This window comes from Geotrypetes seraphini, chromosome 3 (genome assembly GCF_902459505.1).
Source record: "Geotrypetes seraphini chromosome 3, aGeoSer1.1, whole genome shotgun sequence".
NCBI lineage: Eukaryota > Metazoa > Chordata > Amphibia > Gymnophiona > Dermophiidae > Geotrypetes > Geotrypetes seraphini.
Window position 1 is genome coordinate 187,857,433 of NC_047086.1, and position 14,707 is coordinate 187,872,139.

Consider the following 14,707-nt stretch of genomic DNA (forward strand, 5'->3'; position numbering starts at 1 on the left):
AGTAACCTTTACTGGCTTAGAAGGTGAGAACTTCTCAAATGAATTTATTTACCGATGTCAACTCCTTCCTTCATCTTGTCCCTCCCTCTCCAGGCACACCACCATCACAACAAACATATTCACACATGGTCACAGTGAGACACACAGTATTCACACTCATGGCAAATCACAGGAATATTTTCACACTTACACACCTGCAATCAAAACATAAATAAATTTGCCTTATTCAGCCCAGCCCCTGCTAACATTTAACCTATGGAAGTACTGTATTTTCCTATTTATAAGAATGTTCCATGGGCATCTCTGTAAGCGTTCAGCATAGTATTTAATCCCAAAACGTGAAGTCAGGAGAAGGCCACACATCCATTAACCCAGTAAGAACATACAGCACTTGAAATTCTTTGCATGTCAATTCACTATTTTTTTCTGCATCTAATTAAAACTTATTTTGATCAACAGTTTTTGAGTGAAGTTGAAAGGCCAGAATTAAAGAATCAGGTTCACCTATCAGCTTGAAGGCGGGGCCATGGAAGGGCTGTACTTTCACTTATTACGATCTATTTCATTCCGTTTCCTGAAACCACCCCGTTCAAAGCCAAGAGGGGTGATTTAAAGGGGCTTCTGAGGAGGAAGGAGGTAGCCTCCAGGTATTTCACGGGATCTTTCAAAACGTTGGTGCTGGCGCTGCAGCCAAATGTCTAATGTCACAGACGTAATGCTGATTACCATCATATTAACAACTGTCCGACCCATTTGGCATAGCTCACAGTTTAGAAGCCTGTTAAAAAGTAACAGCGTTCCAAGAGTCCACTTGCTTAAACTTTTTCTTTCCTGTTATTAAGAAGAAAAAAAAAAAAAAGTAGGATAAAAACAAAACAAAATCACTAACACATGATTGTGACAAGTTAGGAGGATGCAGCCACAGGAGAAAATGGATCTTACACTGGAAACGAAGGATTTTGTAACTAGGCAGGTATTTTAGGGCTCGTCTATAAAGGTGCTTTTCATAGACAGAAAAGTTTCAAGCCGGTTTTATAAAAACGCGGGGATGGAGAGATCGGCCATTAACGTCTCTCCTGCTAACAAACTAGCAAAGCAAGCACGGTGATTGAAAACACACATGCACAGGCCGAGCTGGCAGTCTGCAACACACATGGACTTACCTTTTGCTGCAGCGTTTAGAGAGAGAGAAAGAGGGACAAATATGTACGCTTCTTAGTTCCCAGGGAGAGATCTGTGGCGGGAACTATTTCCTCTCATCCCTCTTGTGAGTGTTGGCTGAGAGTCTGAAAGTTACAAATTGCTGCCATTATCTCATCAAACAGCCTCTGCCCGTGAACCCTGGCCATTGGCCAAGAGCTGCTCACGTGATCCCCTGCCAATATATCCAATTTCAGCTGGGCTTTTCTCTGCCTCCTTTGGCTCTTTGAAGGAAGTGTCCAATTTAGACATGCTTAACAGGCCAGACTGAGAATGAGGGGCTAGACCTGATTTGGGGAAGGACAATGCTAGAGAAATGAATACTTACGAAGAGTTGATCTGTGCTGGAGAGAACAGTGATCACTATCCTGGAGAGCCCAGGCTCCAGCATTTGCAACAGAGGCCATACAACGTCAGCTGTGGAGGGGAAGGACGATTTGTTGCTGGAAGGCAACTCGACATAGCAGGGCATCATCCCCCCCACCTCCAGTCTATGTACCCTGCTGCTGGGGGGCTGGGTACTCCTTACAACTCCACGCAACCTGTCAGAGCTGCTTTCTCAACTTCAAGCTACCTCCACCCTTATCCTTCCAGCAGCTCCCATGACATCGACTTTACTGGGGCCAGTTTCCTCCCCACCTCCGGGTATCCAGCAGGTCTTTCTGGGCACCAGTGTGGAGGTCGAGTGCTGGAGCAGTATCAGGCCTATGGGCAGGATGCTTTGACTCTGTCCCTTTCCAGTTCTAATTCAGCATTAGAAAAGGGACCTGCAACTTCTCGGGAGCTCTCTAGTGACCCCAAAACTTTTGAATGGATGAAAGTCAAACGCAATCCTCCCAAAACAGGTGAGCCATACACGTTTCCTATAACACGATGATTAGGCAAATCATATTTCATCCTTGCACTAATGTATCTGAATATGATGGTCGTAAAATATATTTATAGAGAGAGTACAAGGATGAAACGTGATTTGCCACCAAGTCTCTTAGACTATGAGGTCATTTTTCTAGTTTACTAATGGATTGGTGTACTTCATTTTAAAAACAATGCCCCCTAAAAATGTAGAATAATAAAACAATAATGCATTATTGACTCTGACCAAAAGTATTTTCAGTCAACAAAGTATTTCTTCGCCAAATAAAACAATGTCGTTTAAGAGGTGTGTAGCAAAATCGTACCTAGTATTTTCACGTTGACATGTGACTTTTTAAATGTTGCAGTTGTTGAGAAGTTTTCACTAGGATTAAACTTTCAGAAAACAATTCATAACGACTTTGAGTAATGTTATTTATCTGTCTGGAAGAAGGCTTCGAAATCAATCAGCAAGTACGAACTTTTTACTGGTCAACACAAGATAAAGACAGATTTTTTTTCCCCCATTTAACTTCTGTTTTGTTTTATATTGCTAACATTTGTTGACTTTTCATTTAAACTTTAGCTAAAATATTATTTTTAACAAATTCATGTTTTTCAATAGATATATTTTCTCTATGATGTATCTACTATTATCTAAGCATGACATTAACTTTTCATTGTTGAATATAACCAACTTCATTCATTCTGGTTTTATTTTGCTTATTTTCGCATTTATTTTCTTTTGAAACATTAGAAACTTTTTTTAAATTGGCATGGATATTTACATATTTTACAATCCTCTTATTTCTCATCGATAACTATACAAAATCGTTCCTGAGAAACTATTAACGTTACTTGGCAACTTCTGACAATCTCTAAAAACCTTCAGTTAAGAATCGTCAGCAAACTTTTCTCAAATTGCTTAGCACTGTTAAAAGAAAGAAGAAAAAAGAAAAGCTTAAAAGGAACAATTGGTTCTTTAGACGAGAGTCTTAGCTCATTTCCAAGTGTAAAATTGTTCACTTTTTTTTTTTAAAGCTATAGGCAAAACGTGACATATCTTTTGGCTACAATTAAGTGTAGTGTTCTCATCAGTTTATAAACAGTACAGTAATTGCCATTCACCCTACACTTAGCTTCTGTTAGGAAGTTATATTTTGATCAGTTTTAGTAATCGATGTGATAAGGCAAAATGCTGGAAAATAATATCAAATGACTGTGGCATTGTTATAGGATGGAAGGCAAAAAGAGAGGGTTTTGAAGAACTAAACTGAAACCTACTCAATGGGATTCTTACGGAATGATTACAGAGTAATGACAGTTAGCAAGGCTTTTGCTTTCTGTTCATGTCATTTCGTTGTAAATATTCCTTTTTTAAATATAAATAATAGCGCATTCCTTTCATTTGTAAATATATATAAATTCTGTTTTATTCACCTGAGTGGTTGGATGACAAGAAAGATGTTTTTTAAAGTATAGAAAGGATATGAAAATCCGACTCCTTCTTTCCAAAGATAGGTGGGGAAGGGAGAGAGGGGTGCTGGAAAAACATAATGATGGTGATTGTTTTATTTCATCTGAATATAATTTAAAAAAACACAGCTCCTTCTAAAGGCTACCTCTAGTCCTGAAGACATTTATATTAAAACAGTTTTGACTCTTCAAGGACTGAACAGTTCTGAATTGAAATGCAAAATACATCTCAGTAACGCCCCTTTGTCTGATGCCCTCGGCTTGTTTTGCGTATGGAAGTGGAAAGATCAAAGGAGGGGTCTTCCCCACATAAAGTGTCACCTTTCCTCTTTTATACCAAATTATAGAAGTTGTCAATGCATCTGGTGTGGTGTTGGGCAAGGTACTGAATTTAAATATACAGAGTAGGAAAAATAAATGTTCCCGGACTTATTTGCATGTAAAATCAGTTTTATGCCCGTGTTTCCTCCTCCTAGTTAGCATAATCTATATGGACCAAACTGGAAAGAGTGAGACTAAAGAAGCACAAAGCCAGTTCTGTTTGCATGGAAATGTACAGTTTATATATAAAGCAAGCGCCAAAACGTAGCTGGTTTTACAGGAATTGAGAAAACCAAAATAATCACACAAAGGGTGGCGTGTTTGTTACTTTTAACACGTGCACTTTTAATTAGCTTGATAAACTATGCGCTCCTTTTACTAAGGTGCGCTAGCGTTTTTAGCACACGCAAACCCCACGCTACACGAAAAATAATAACCCAAGCTCTATGGAGGCGTTAGCGTCTAGCGCACGTGGCATTGTAGCGTGCACTAAAACCACTAGCGCACCTTAGTAAAAGGGGCCCTATGAGTAAATGAAACTTCACCAATCAACAGACAGCAAGTGGACGGCTCAGGGCCCTAGCAAAGCTAATAAAGCTGAGTTCAGGTTTGCCAGTACTGAATTGTGTACCTGTCTCCTCTGCAGTATGATGGACAAGGAACAGCCCTTCTTTTTTTTTTTTTTTTAAAACATCCTAGTAAAGTGTTTACATTTTGTTAAACCAAAAAAAAAAAAAAAAAAAGGCTTACTGGTTTCAGTCATATCCACCACTTCTGAAGTTCACGTAATTCGATTTCCTAGGTGGTTGTTTCTTCTTCTTCTTTTTTTTTTTTTTTTAAGATTTGTGCAAGAGTGTAAAAAAAACAAAATCGATATTTATGTTGAAACCAAAACATAAATTGTCGCTTTGCGCCTCCGTAAGGTCATTTTACTGCTCAGCTGTGTGTATTCTAACTATTGCTTGCTCAACAAGGAGTAGGACAGGTTTTTCCTGCTAAGACAGAACCACCCCTCAATATATCTTTGGGGCCCATTTTGCCTTGTCTAGTTCAATTTAAATAAACACTTCGTGATTCAAATGTCACAGTTTTTATTTAACAATCATTCTGCATGGCAAAGGCAGAATGGAATGCCGAGTACAGACCTCTGGTGTCAAATTCCTTGTGGAATACATTTATTTACTAAAATTTGCTATGCAGTGTCTTAGGAAAACTTTCGTTTATGTTTCAGGAAAGAATGCATGTTTTCTGTGATTAGAATATGTATCTATGCTATTTTTGGCCACTGAAAAATAATTATTCCTATTCACTCCAGAATTATTTTAATTATTTATCTTGTAGTGTGCAGTGGGCACTGTTTTTAAATTAACATATTGAATGGATTGCTTAGTATATTTCTATCTATGTTCACATTTGGGACAGGCCAATTAAAGTTTTATTTTTCATAAAAGAAATCTCATTCTTTCAGTTTCTAAGTTCTTTATTTTTTTCCCCCCTCTTTCTTCTAGCAAAATCTGGAGACTGGGGGTTTTCCAGGGAGCCTAGTGGAGTCACCCCAAGAACCAATTTCACCACAAAACAGTTGACTGAACTGGAGAAAGAATTTCACTTTAATAAGTATCTGACTCGGGCCAGGAGGGTGGAGATCGCTTCTGCTTTGCAGCTCAATGAGGCTCAGGTTAAAATCTGGTTCCAGAACCGGAGAATGAAACAGAAGAAAAGAGAGAGGGAAGGGTTCCCTGGAGGGCCAACTGCTTCCAGTGGACAGGAGTCATCCCCAGAAAGGCCTAACACCGCATCTCCTTCCACTTCTCCCTGCAGGAACAGGGAGGTCTTCACCCCACCGGTGACTTAAGTACCGCAGCATTGTTTCTGCTGGAGAGCTGACTCTTTCTGCTTTTGAAAGTATACAAAGTACGTTGATAGCACAAATCAAGAATCTGAAATATCAGTTTTCTCCCCCACTAACCATCAAAACACACTCTGGTGTGTCTGACCATTTTAGCTTCTTTTTTCCTGCCTGATATTCCTTCCTGTTTCCCCTTAGCCCTATTGTTGATGCCCTTTACTGAAGTCACAGCCTGGTTTCTGTGACGTCACAGTCATCGCAGTGAACGTGAATTGTTACGTCACCAAGAAATCTGGTAGGGGGAGGTGAGAGGAACAGGGGCTGCAGCTAATGGTAGTACTAGATGTATTGCAGACAAGTATTGCACTAGCATTAAAAGGGGGTTCAGCTAAAAATTATGTGTTGAACCGTTGCCGAGTATGGCCCTAAAATATGTAACTACTTTCACTCAGTGCACCTTATGCATTCAGAACCAAATAAACCAAAGTATACCACATTTGTGATAAACATGCAATGCTTTCAAAAAGCTGAGAAAAGAAAATATATTTCTCAGGAGACCCGAATGAACATCAGTTTGATCCAAAACCAATTTTTTTTTGCCTATCCAGTTCCTGAACAGCAAATATCAGATATATATAATAGGGAAATTATTGTATTGCACCAAAGAGAATCATTCCATGATGATCTAAATGAGCCGCATAAGGAACGGAAGGACAGAAAAGTAAAAAAATTGTGCTTTCTAGGATTATCTTTGGACAAACGTTATAGCGTTACAGCTTCCTCAAAGAATTAAGCTGATCACTGCCAAAGATGCAAAATCAGGAATCAGACTCGGCATTGAATTCACCTAGCCTTTCCACAAAGTCTACCTTCTTAGCAGAGTTCCAGATATTTGATAGCCCTCTACTAGGCACACATCCATAACCATAGTCTTTCGTGCAAAGTCAGTGCTTCCGCAGAACAGACTGATTAATGAAGCATTCGCTATCAAAATAATTTTGGAAGTAAACCAGTGCTCCAGAAGGCTCGATTTATGGAACTTGAATTAAACCAGTTTTGCTTGTTATTGCACTTGTATCTGAAGTGATGCCAATGGCCCAGACCAGAACAAAACAAAACTTCAGATGTACTATTATAAGCTTATTGTTATTATTTATTGTGTAAAAATAATGACTGTTCCTTTAGGGCTCCTTTTACAAAGGTGCGTTAGGGCCTTAACATGTGGAATAGTGCGTGCTAGCCGCTACCGCCTCCTTTTAAGCAGGCGGTATTTTTTCGGCTAGCACACACTATAGCGTACATTAATCTGTTGTGTGCGCTAAAAACGCTAGTGCATCTTTGTAAAAGGAGCCCCTAGTGAATGTTGTACTGAAAATTGAGTGAACTAGCTAGTTGGTACTTTTTTGGCTAGTGGGTTCAGACAGGCTTAAAGAGGCAGGACAGTTTTAACCCTTATATTTAAAATTATGTTTAAACTTATAGACTGAAATAGATTTGTATGTGGGTTTTTCTAAGGTTTTCTTGTTACTGAAATCTAAAATGTATAATGGCTTGTTTATAACTTTGCTTTGAAAGCTTAACCACAGACTAGAAAAAAGAGCTTCACAGCTGCCATAAAAAAAAAAAGCAGCCAGCTGACAGCACACGGGAAGAGCAAGCTGTCTTCAACACAGAATCCCTTCCTCCAACCAAGAAGGCACAAGATCGTTTACTTTTCACATAGAAAGGATGAAAGAGTTGTATAGCAAATAATTTATAGGCCAGAAAGAGCGTGGCAAAAGTTTAAGGAGATCGCAATAAAACCTCTAGATAGCAAGCTAGCACATGTGCTTTTGTCAAAATGTGTAGTGTGGGAATCCCAATGAAAAAATACCAGCTACGTCTGAACGGGAAGCAAAAGCCCAGGCTTCCCTGCTAAGATCTCCGTAGTGCTTTATCATTTGGCTGAGATTTCTAGGGGGAATAATTTGCTATCCAAAGCCAGTGAGACTTCTAAATCACTTAGCCATAAATAGACAGTTTATGTTTGGGAGGGAAAGAGTGAGAGAAGGCCTAAAAGAAGAAATTCCAAAGATAACTAAAACAAGAAAGAAACAGAGCAGTAAGCTAAAAACCTCTGGGATGTAACACAAGTTTAGAAAGCTAACCAGGTAATAAGTATAGAAAGCCAACCAGGTCGTGCATGTGCAAGACCGGAGGGTTAGGACTTCGATGGGAAGATAGGACTTCAATGAGAAACCAAGGGGGCCCCTTCTGGTGATTCAGACAGGTCGTGACCTGTTTGGGCCGCCGCGGGAGCGGACTGCTGGGCAGGATGGACCTATGGTCTGACCCAGCGGAGGCACTGCTTATGTTCTTATGTTCTAAAAGTTTGCCATGAAAACACTCTTAAGCAAAGGTTTTATTTTTCCCTTTACGTTGGACACTTCTCTGTATCCCAGCTTAGAGATGTTCAACAGGCTATACGTGTCTTCCTACACCCTTTTGAGCATCGCTAGCAGCATTTGGGCTCCCCATCCCAATTTCTTTACTTTTACTAAATCTGGGCGGCGTGTGAATAGACAAGACAGTCACTGCTGGAGTTTTTAGCCGCACATTGTTGGTTCTGCTGCTGGAGGGGGAGGGGGAGAGAGAGAGTTTTGTTTCCACTTTTTTTTTTCTCTTTCTTCATTTTCGCATATTGAGTCCTCGGTTGTAGCTGATCACTGTGGGCTCCTTTTACTAAGCTGTGTTAGGGCTTTAACGCGTGGAATAGCGCGCACTATATTGCAGTGCGCACTAGACCTTAACACCAGCATTGAGCTGGCGTTAGTTCTAGAAGCATAGTGTGCGGTAATTTTCTGCTTGCGCTAAAAACGCTAGCGCACCTTAGTAAAAGGGGCTCTGTGCTGAACTTTGTTGCTGTGAGTGTACAGGGAATTTTTGCTCCATATGTCACACCCTTGCTTCTCTTTTAACATGGCATTTTAAAAAAAATCATTTCGGGGGCTTTGGGAAAGAAAGAGCACAGGTCAGGGAAAGAAAAGGCCACCTAAAATCGTACCAACCTATAATATAATCTAGTAGCCAAAACAATATTCAGGCTAAAATTTTGAACCGATTTTGAAAATTAAGGCCTTAATTTACATTTCTATGCAGCATTAGGAGATGGACCATTGTTTTCAGAAGTTTAAAAAAGGCGAGAACAAAAGTACGGAATAACACAGAAAGTGTTAATTTTTAAAAAATTAAAATATTGTTAGCGTCTGCAAAGTCACCTATAATTGACAAAAACCCATCTAGAGAGCATCTAAACGGGCGTGGCTGCAAGCAAACCAGAAAAGAATCGAAGAGTTGGGATCTCGGAAAGACAGTGATACCTTTCATAGGGCCAGCCACAAAGGGTATGATATAATGTACCCGAGTCTCAGTTGCCTTCATCTGTGACTGCAAGGCTTCGAGAAGACGCATTCAAAGCTGCACTATATAACGAGAATGCGATACTAGAAATGGTATTAATTATCTCTACCTCTGTTTTTCAGGACTATCAACATGGATTATACGGGTTGCTCCTTAAAAATGTGACCTCAATCAATAAATAGACATATATGTATACACACGTGTTTTGGCTTTTATCTAGGTTGGTTTTACAGTTGATACCGACACCTAATGAAATGTGCATGTATGTGTTGTGATTTTGTGTCCCTTGAAAACCTTTGTTGCTTCCTATAAGAGTACAACCCCCCCCATCCCCCACCCCAACACACACAGCTTGGGCTGAGGTTCCAGTGTGTAATGCTTGGCCAGAGCTATTCTTCCTTGAGCTGGACATGCAGAAATGCATACAACTTTATCCTGAACGGTCCATAATCATTTCATTTAAGGTTATTTTAAGTACTTTTAAAAATCTGCTTCGCAGTTAAGATCCAGTCCAGAAACATAATTCACCTCCTGGATTATAGCACAGCAAGACACGCTCTGTTACATCCGATCTGCATTCCTGACGTTACCAATCCAGATTAATGGAGAAGCTCATCCTTTGGTACTGCTTTGTGCCTCTGCTACTGAACAATAAGAGGGAGGGCTTCACTTTTCTTTTTATGGCAGCACCTGCATTTTGGGGATTGGTTGCCAGAAAAGATTCTTTCAGTCAAGAGTCAGCCAGAGGATGCAAAATGGTGTAACCTCTGCAATATATAAACCACCTCAGAATACATTACATGATCCTGCAAAACATTCTTTAGTCAAATGAGTTGGTGTTAGAAACCAGCAATTATTTTTACTCCTTCCTATATGGAACATACAATTCCTACTGCCCTCATAAAAATCCATAGCGAAATACTCTTTATTTCACCCCTGACCTTCTGACCTCTGGCTTGCCTCAGGCAAGGTCTGACCCGGTCAGTGGCTCACCCTGAGTCAATAAAGTCTGACTTCATTAGCATAAAACATGAATTCACTGGCAGGTTGACAAATTATTACTTGGAGCTAAAGATCTGCTAACAGGCCAACTCCAGTAGCAGAGAAGGCCTAGAAAAAAAAGCCCATCTTAATTATTCTAGTTTTAAAGAACGAGGATGGTCTGATCTGATGCCTTCAGGACAAATGACCTTTACAAACCATGGCAAGTAGAAAATGCCCCATAAATGCCTAATTCAATTATACATTACCAGTCTCAGTTAAATCAACCAATCTCAGCCTATGATCCTTCCTCTAGTGTGAAAGCCTCATCCCTAAAACATACAGCGCCAGTCTTCAATGTTTCTTGGAAAATATAAATGAAAATATGAACGGGATAACTTTAATCCTACTTTATAAAGATAATATGGGCTGGGGTTCCAAAACCAGCTCCCAGAATGCCCACACACCGTTAACTCTTGCTCAGAAAAGGTGTAAAAGTACATGCACTCACATCTTTTATAAATTACATCCCCAGGAACACTGATGCATAGGTCATGTTAAGTGCCCTCTTTCTGTGTGCCTAATTTTTGTGTGTATATGTTTGCCAAGCAATTAATAAAAGCTCCTTTTCTTCAGACAGAAGTATGTTCCTTGTCAGCTCAGTTTACAGATATCTTTCAAGTCTGTTTGCAGGTCTTCAAAGATGCCTAGTGCCCTTTAAAGATGTTATCTGCTCTCACACGCCTCTCCTTTAATGTTGGGTTGAAGGTTGAGGTCTCTCTGTCCCCAAGAAAATAGGCCATGAACAGGAGTTTCTGGGAGGCAGCCAGATTATAAATTAGATTCTTTTTTTTTTTGTAATTTCTTCAATATTGCTTTCATCTAGTTTATTAATATCTTTCCTACATAACGACATTTAACTTGTGGTATGCTTGAAAAGATCTACAGGGCTAAGTCTTTTTAGTGTTCTCAAAAGAAACTTGCATGGCACATCTAGATAAACCTAGATACAGAATGTAAAAGCCATAAGTTTAGGGGTCCTTTTACTAAAATGTATTAAATTTTGCAGTAGCAACATCTTAACAAAAGAAATTAATATACGGTAAGAGCAAATTTAATGTGGCTTCTATTAGGGGCTGTAACCAGCATTTCTTTTTCAGGTTGAATGTTAAAACGTCCATTAGTCACAAATGCACTTAGAGTGTTTTACAAAGGAAAACCCCGGGCATATCGCCCCGTTCCATCTCCAGCCCTGCCCAGTTCTGCCCCCAGCAAGCCTCCTTTCTTCTGCGATGAGCTCCGGTCGCTTCTGGAGGGCCCCGGAGCGTGCGTGGATGTAGGTGACATCATCCGCGCATGCTCAGAGGCCCTCCCATATGCGGCCAGAGTTCATCGGTGCTTTCCAAAACCCGGACAGATGCCGGGTTTTGAAAAGCCCGTCCGGGAGCCCAGACAGTCCTCTATAAAGAGGACATGTCTGAGTTTTCCCGGGCATCTGGTAACCCTAACTTAGAGGGAATTCCGTATAGGTCACGCAAAGTTAGGCAGCAAGATGATCGGCATGAAGCTAGTGTTCTATAAACGCTGCTCCTTGTGGAACGACCCTTACAGAATACTAGTTTAGCGTGCATTTCAGCCCTGATTCGACTCGCATAAACGACATCTAAAACATTGGTGCTGAGGAATGCAGCACTTATTGTCCGTCTGTTGCATCTAGTGGCACCTAACGTGGACTTAGGCACCCCCTATTCATGCCAGGGTCTTCTTGGTGTAAATACTGGTGCCTAGGTCCACGTTAGGCGCCTACACGCAAAACACACCTGATGCGGCCACATTCTGCCTATGATCCACCCTAACCACTCCAACTTTCAGGTAGGGGCCTTGGACTAGGCGCCTACCTGAAAGTCATAGGCACCTACCACCCAATTCATTTTAAGATTTTGCCAAGTATGAGGTGCTAATCACTCATTATCAGGGTCAATTAAGCTTATTAGATAATTAAGTTGGGCGCCTAGATTGGCAAGGCACGTCAATCTAGGCAACTAACTTTAGGCATCTTTTATAGAATCGGGACTGTGGGTATGAATATTTATACCTGGCAAAAGGTTGGTGTAAATGCTCACGACCAACTAATGGCAATTAGACACACCAATGCAGGTATTCTATAACATAGCGCCTAAATTCTGGGAATATTCCTGACCTGTCCATGTCCACATGGACATATCCCCTCTGGAGTTGCACATTATGAAAATTAGGCATGTATGTTATTGAATAAGGTGTAGGGCAGATCTGCACATAACCCCTAATGGCTGCCAATTAAGTGCTTGTTAACACCAATTATCGATTGTTATCACCAATTAAGCCAACTACTTTGCACATGGATTTTGAATCTGTGCTCAAGATTGAGCACCTAATTTTGAGTAACCTATATAGAATTCCCCTATGTGCCTCCTTAGAAGGCACTAACTGGAGCCATGCTAATTGCAAAATTGTCAATTAGTTACGCCTGGCGGAATTCTATGCATGCAAGATTGCAGTTCACATAAATAGTCAGGTCTAAACCAGCACAGGAGGAGGAAGTGACCTGTTGTGCAGCAGTTCACTTCCTCCACTGCCTATGTCTGCAGTGGTATAGTAAGGGGGGGGGGCAATATGCCCTGGGTGCCATCTTGGTGTAATGGAGCACTTCTGGTATCTCCCTATCTGTTCATGTAAGCTACCCTGGTGGCATTGTCAGAGAACACTCTGACTGCCTTTCCTTCCAGGTACTGTTCCAATGCCCTCAATGTTAAGCGAATGGCACAGAGTTCCAGACGATTTATAGACCACTTTCTCTGCAGAAGAGACCATTGGCCCTGTATCGGATAATTGCCGCAATGAGCTACCCAGCCGAACAGGCTGGCATTGGTCGTTAGGGTCACCCATGAGGCGATTCTGAGGGGTATGCCTTTTGATAAAGCATTCCCCTTGGAGCCTCTAACTCAAGTTGTTCCTCACTTTCCCTGTCCAGGGAAGCTGCTGCTGTAGGAAATGCCTCTGCAGGGACCACATGAAGAGCAGAACATCCTGAAGAGGGTGCATATGTGCTCTCACCCAGGGAACTACTTCCAGGGTGACCACCATTGAACCCAGCACCTGAAGGTAATGCCAAGCTGTAGGGTTCAACATCCGTAAGATATTCAAAAACTGCTTCCTGAGCTTCTGTTATTGTGGCTTGGGGAGAAAGACGCATCCTTCGCCTTGTTGAAGCATACCCCCAAATACTCCAAGCATTGGGTTGGCTCTAGATGACTCTTCTTGAAGTTGACAATCCAACTCAGAACTTGTAGGAGAGGCACTAGTCACACTGCCTGCTTGCCATCCTTCCTTGATGGTGCTCTGATCAGTCAATCATCCAGGTATGGGTGCACCTGTATTCCCATCCTGCAGAGGTGAGCTGTGACCACCACCATTACCTTGGTGAAGGTGCGTGGGGCCATTGTCAGACCAGAGGGTAGGACTGTAAATGGAAAATGCCATTGAAGGACATGAAATATCAAGTATTTCCAGTGGTCTGGGAAAATGGGAATATGAAGATACGCCGCCGTCAGATCTAGGGAGGCTAGGAATTGAGCCACTGCCGCAATGATGGACTGAACCGTCTCCATGTGGAAGCGCAGTACTTTCAGCGTCACATTTATAGACTTTAAGTCCAGGACTGGTCTCCAGTCTTCGGTGCCTTTCTTGGACACTATGAAGTATATGTAGTATCTGCAAGAGACCAACTCTTCAGGAATTAGTTCTATGGCTTGAATGTCCAATAGCCTTTGCACCATCGCTTGCACCCTGGTCTCTTTTCCTGGCCATCCAGCTGAAGAGTCAATAAATATATCTGAAGGAGGGTGGTAGAGGACATCCAGATATGGCCCCGAGCTCGGGGCTTTCCACAACCTGGACAAATTGCATATGTAACAGAATGTGCCCTGTATGTTTTCTAAAATGTTCAATTATTGCAAAAAAAATGTAGAAAATCATAAGTATAAACAAAAACCAAACTGCAGGCAACTATGTACGAGATGCAGGCAATGTTTATTATACCAAATATTTCATTTATGCAGTTAAAAATACCACCTTATAACAAACCAACACTCCGTGTTTCGGAAAACACTCCTTCCTCAGAGGTCCATGGTTGCTAAAGTATAAAATAAGCTGCATAAAAGGTATAAAACAACCGCCTATCTGTAATCCTTCTTCACTTGGAATTTGTGACACAAAAATAGTCAAGCAAAAGCAAACAAACAATTTCAATATACATAAGTTTACACAAAATGCACATTAACTTACAGACATTAATGTACAACCATCCCCCCCCTCAAATAATCAGAAAAAGTACATACCTACAGGAAACCTCCATATGTTCCCCGAATGAAATTCCAATGCAAAACCCTCCCCCCTCCCACCCACCCTGGATGTGTATGCTTAAGGTTTGATAAAATAAAATCAATTATCATTCCTTACAGAACTTGTGTGTTATATGAGGTACTCTGGGCAACTTAATAAGATAACAATTCTAACATACAGCATACTTGCCTTTCTGAGCTGAGCAAGTTAAATACTGTATATGCATAGTAGTCATTTCCCTGCCACCAC

General features: G+C 41.0%; 1 protein-coding gene and 1 long non-coding RNA gene across 2 annotated transcripts; one reads left to right on the forward strand and one right to left on the reverse strand.

Moving 5' to 3' along the window:
• Window positions 1-306: 306 nt before the first annotated feature.
• Window positions 307-1,318, reverse strand: LOC117357992. Its single transcript, XR_004538927.1, has 2 exons — window positions 1,164-1,318; window positions 307-831 (listed from the first exon to the last, which is right to left on the reverse strand). It is a non-coding gene; the product is annotated as an uncharacterized LOC117357992 (long non-coding RNA).
• Window positions 1,319-1,339: 21 nt separating this feature from the next.
• LOC117357991 (homeobox protein Hox-A1-like) lies at window positions 1,340-7,935 on the forward strand. Its single transcript, XM_033939310.1, has 2 exons — window positions 1,340-2,045; window positions 5,358-7,935. The coding sequence occupies exons 1-2, from the start codon at window positions 1,517-1,519 to the stop codon at window positions 5,702-5,704; spliced, it is 876 nt and encodes a 291-aa protein (XP_033795201.1). The 5' UTR covers window positions 1,340-1,516; the 3' UTR covers window positions 5,705-7,935.
• Window positions 7,936-14,707: the final 6,772 nt, after the last annotated feature.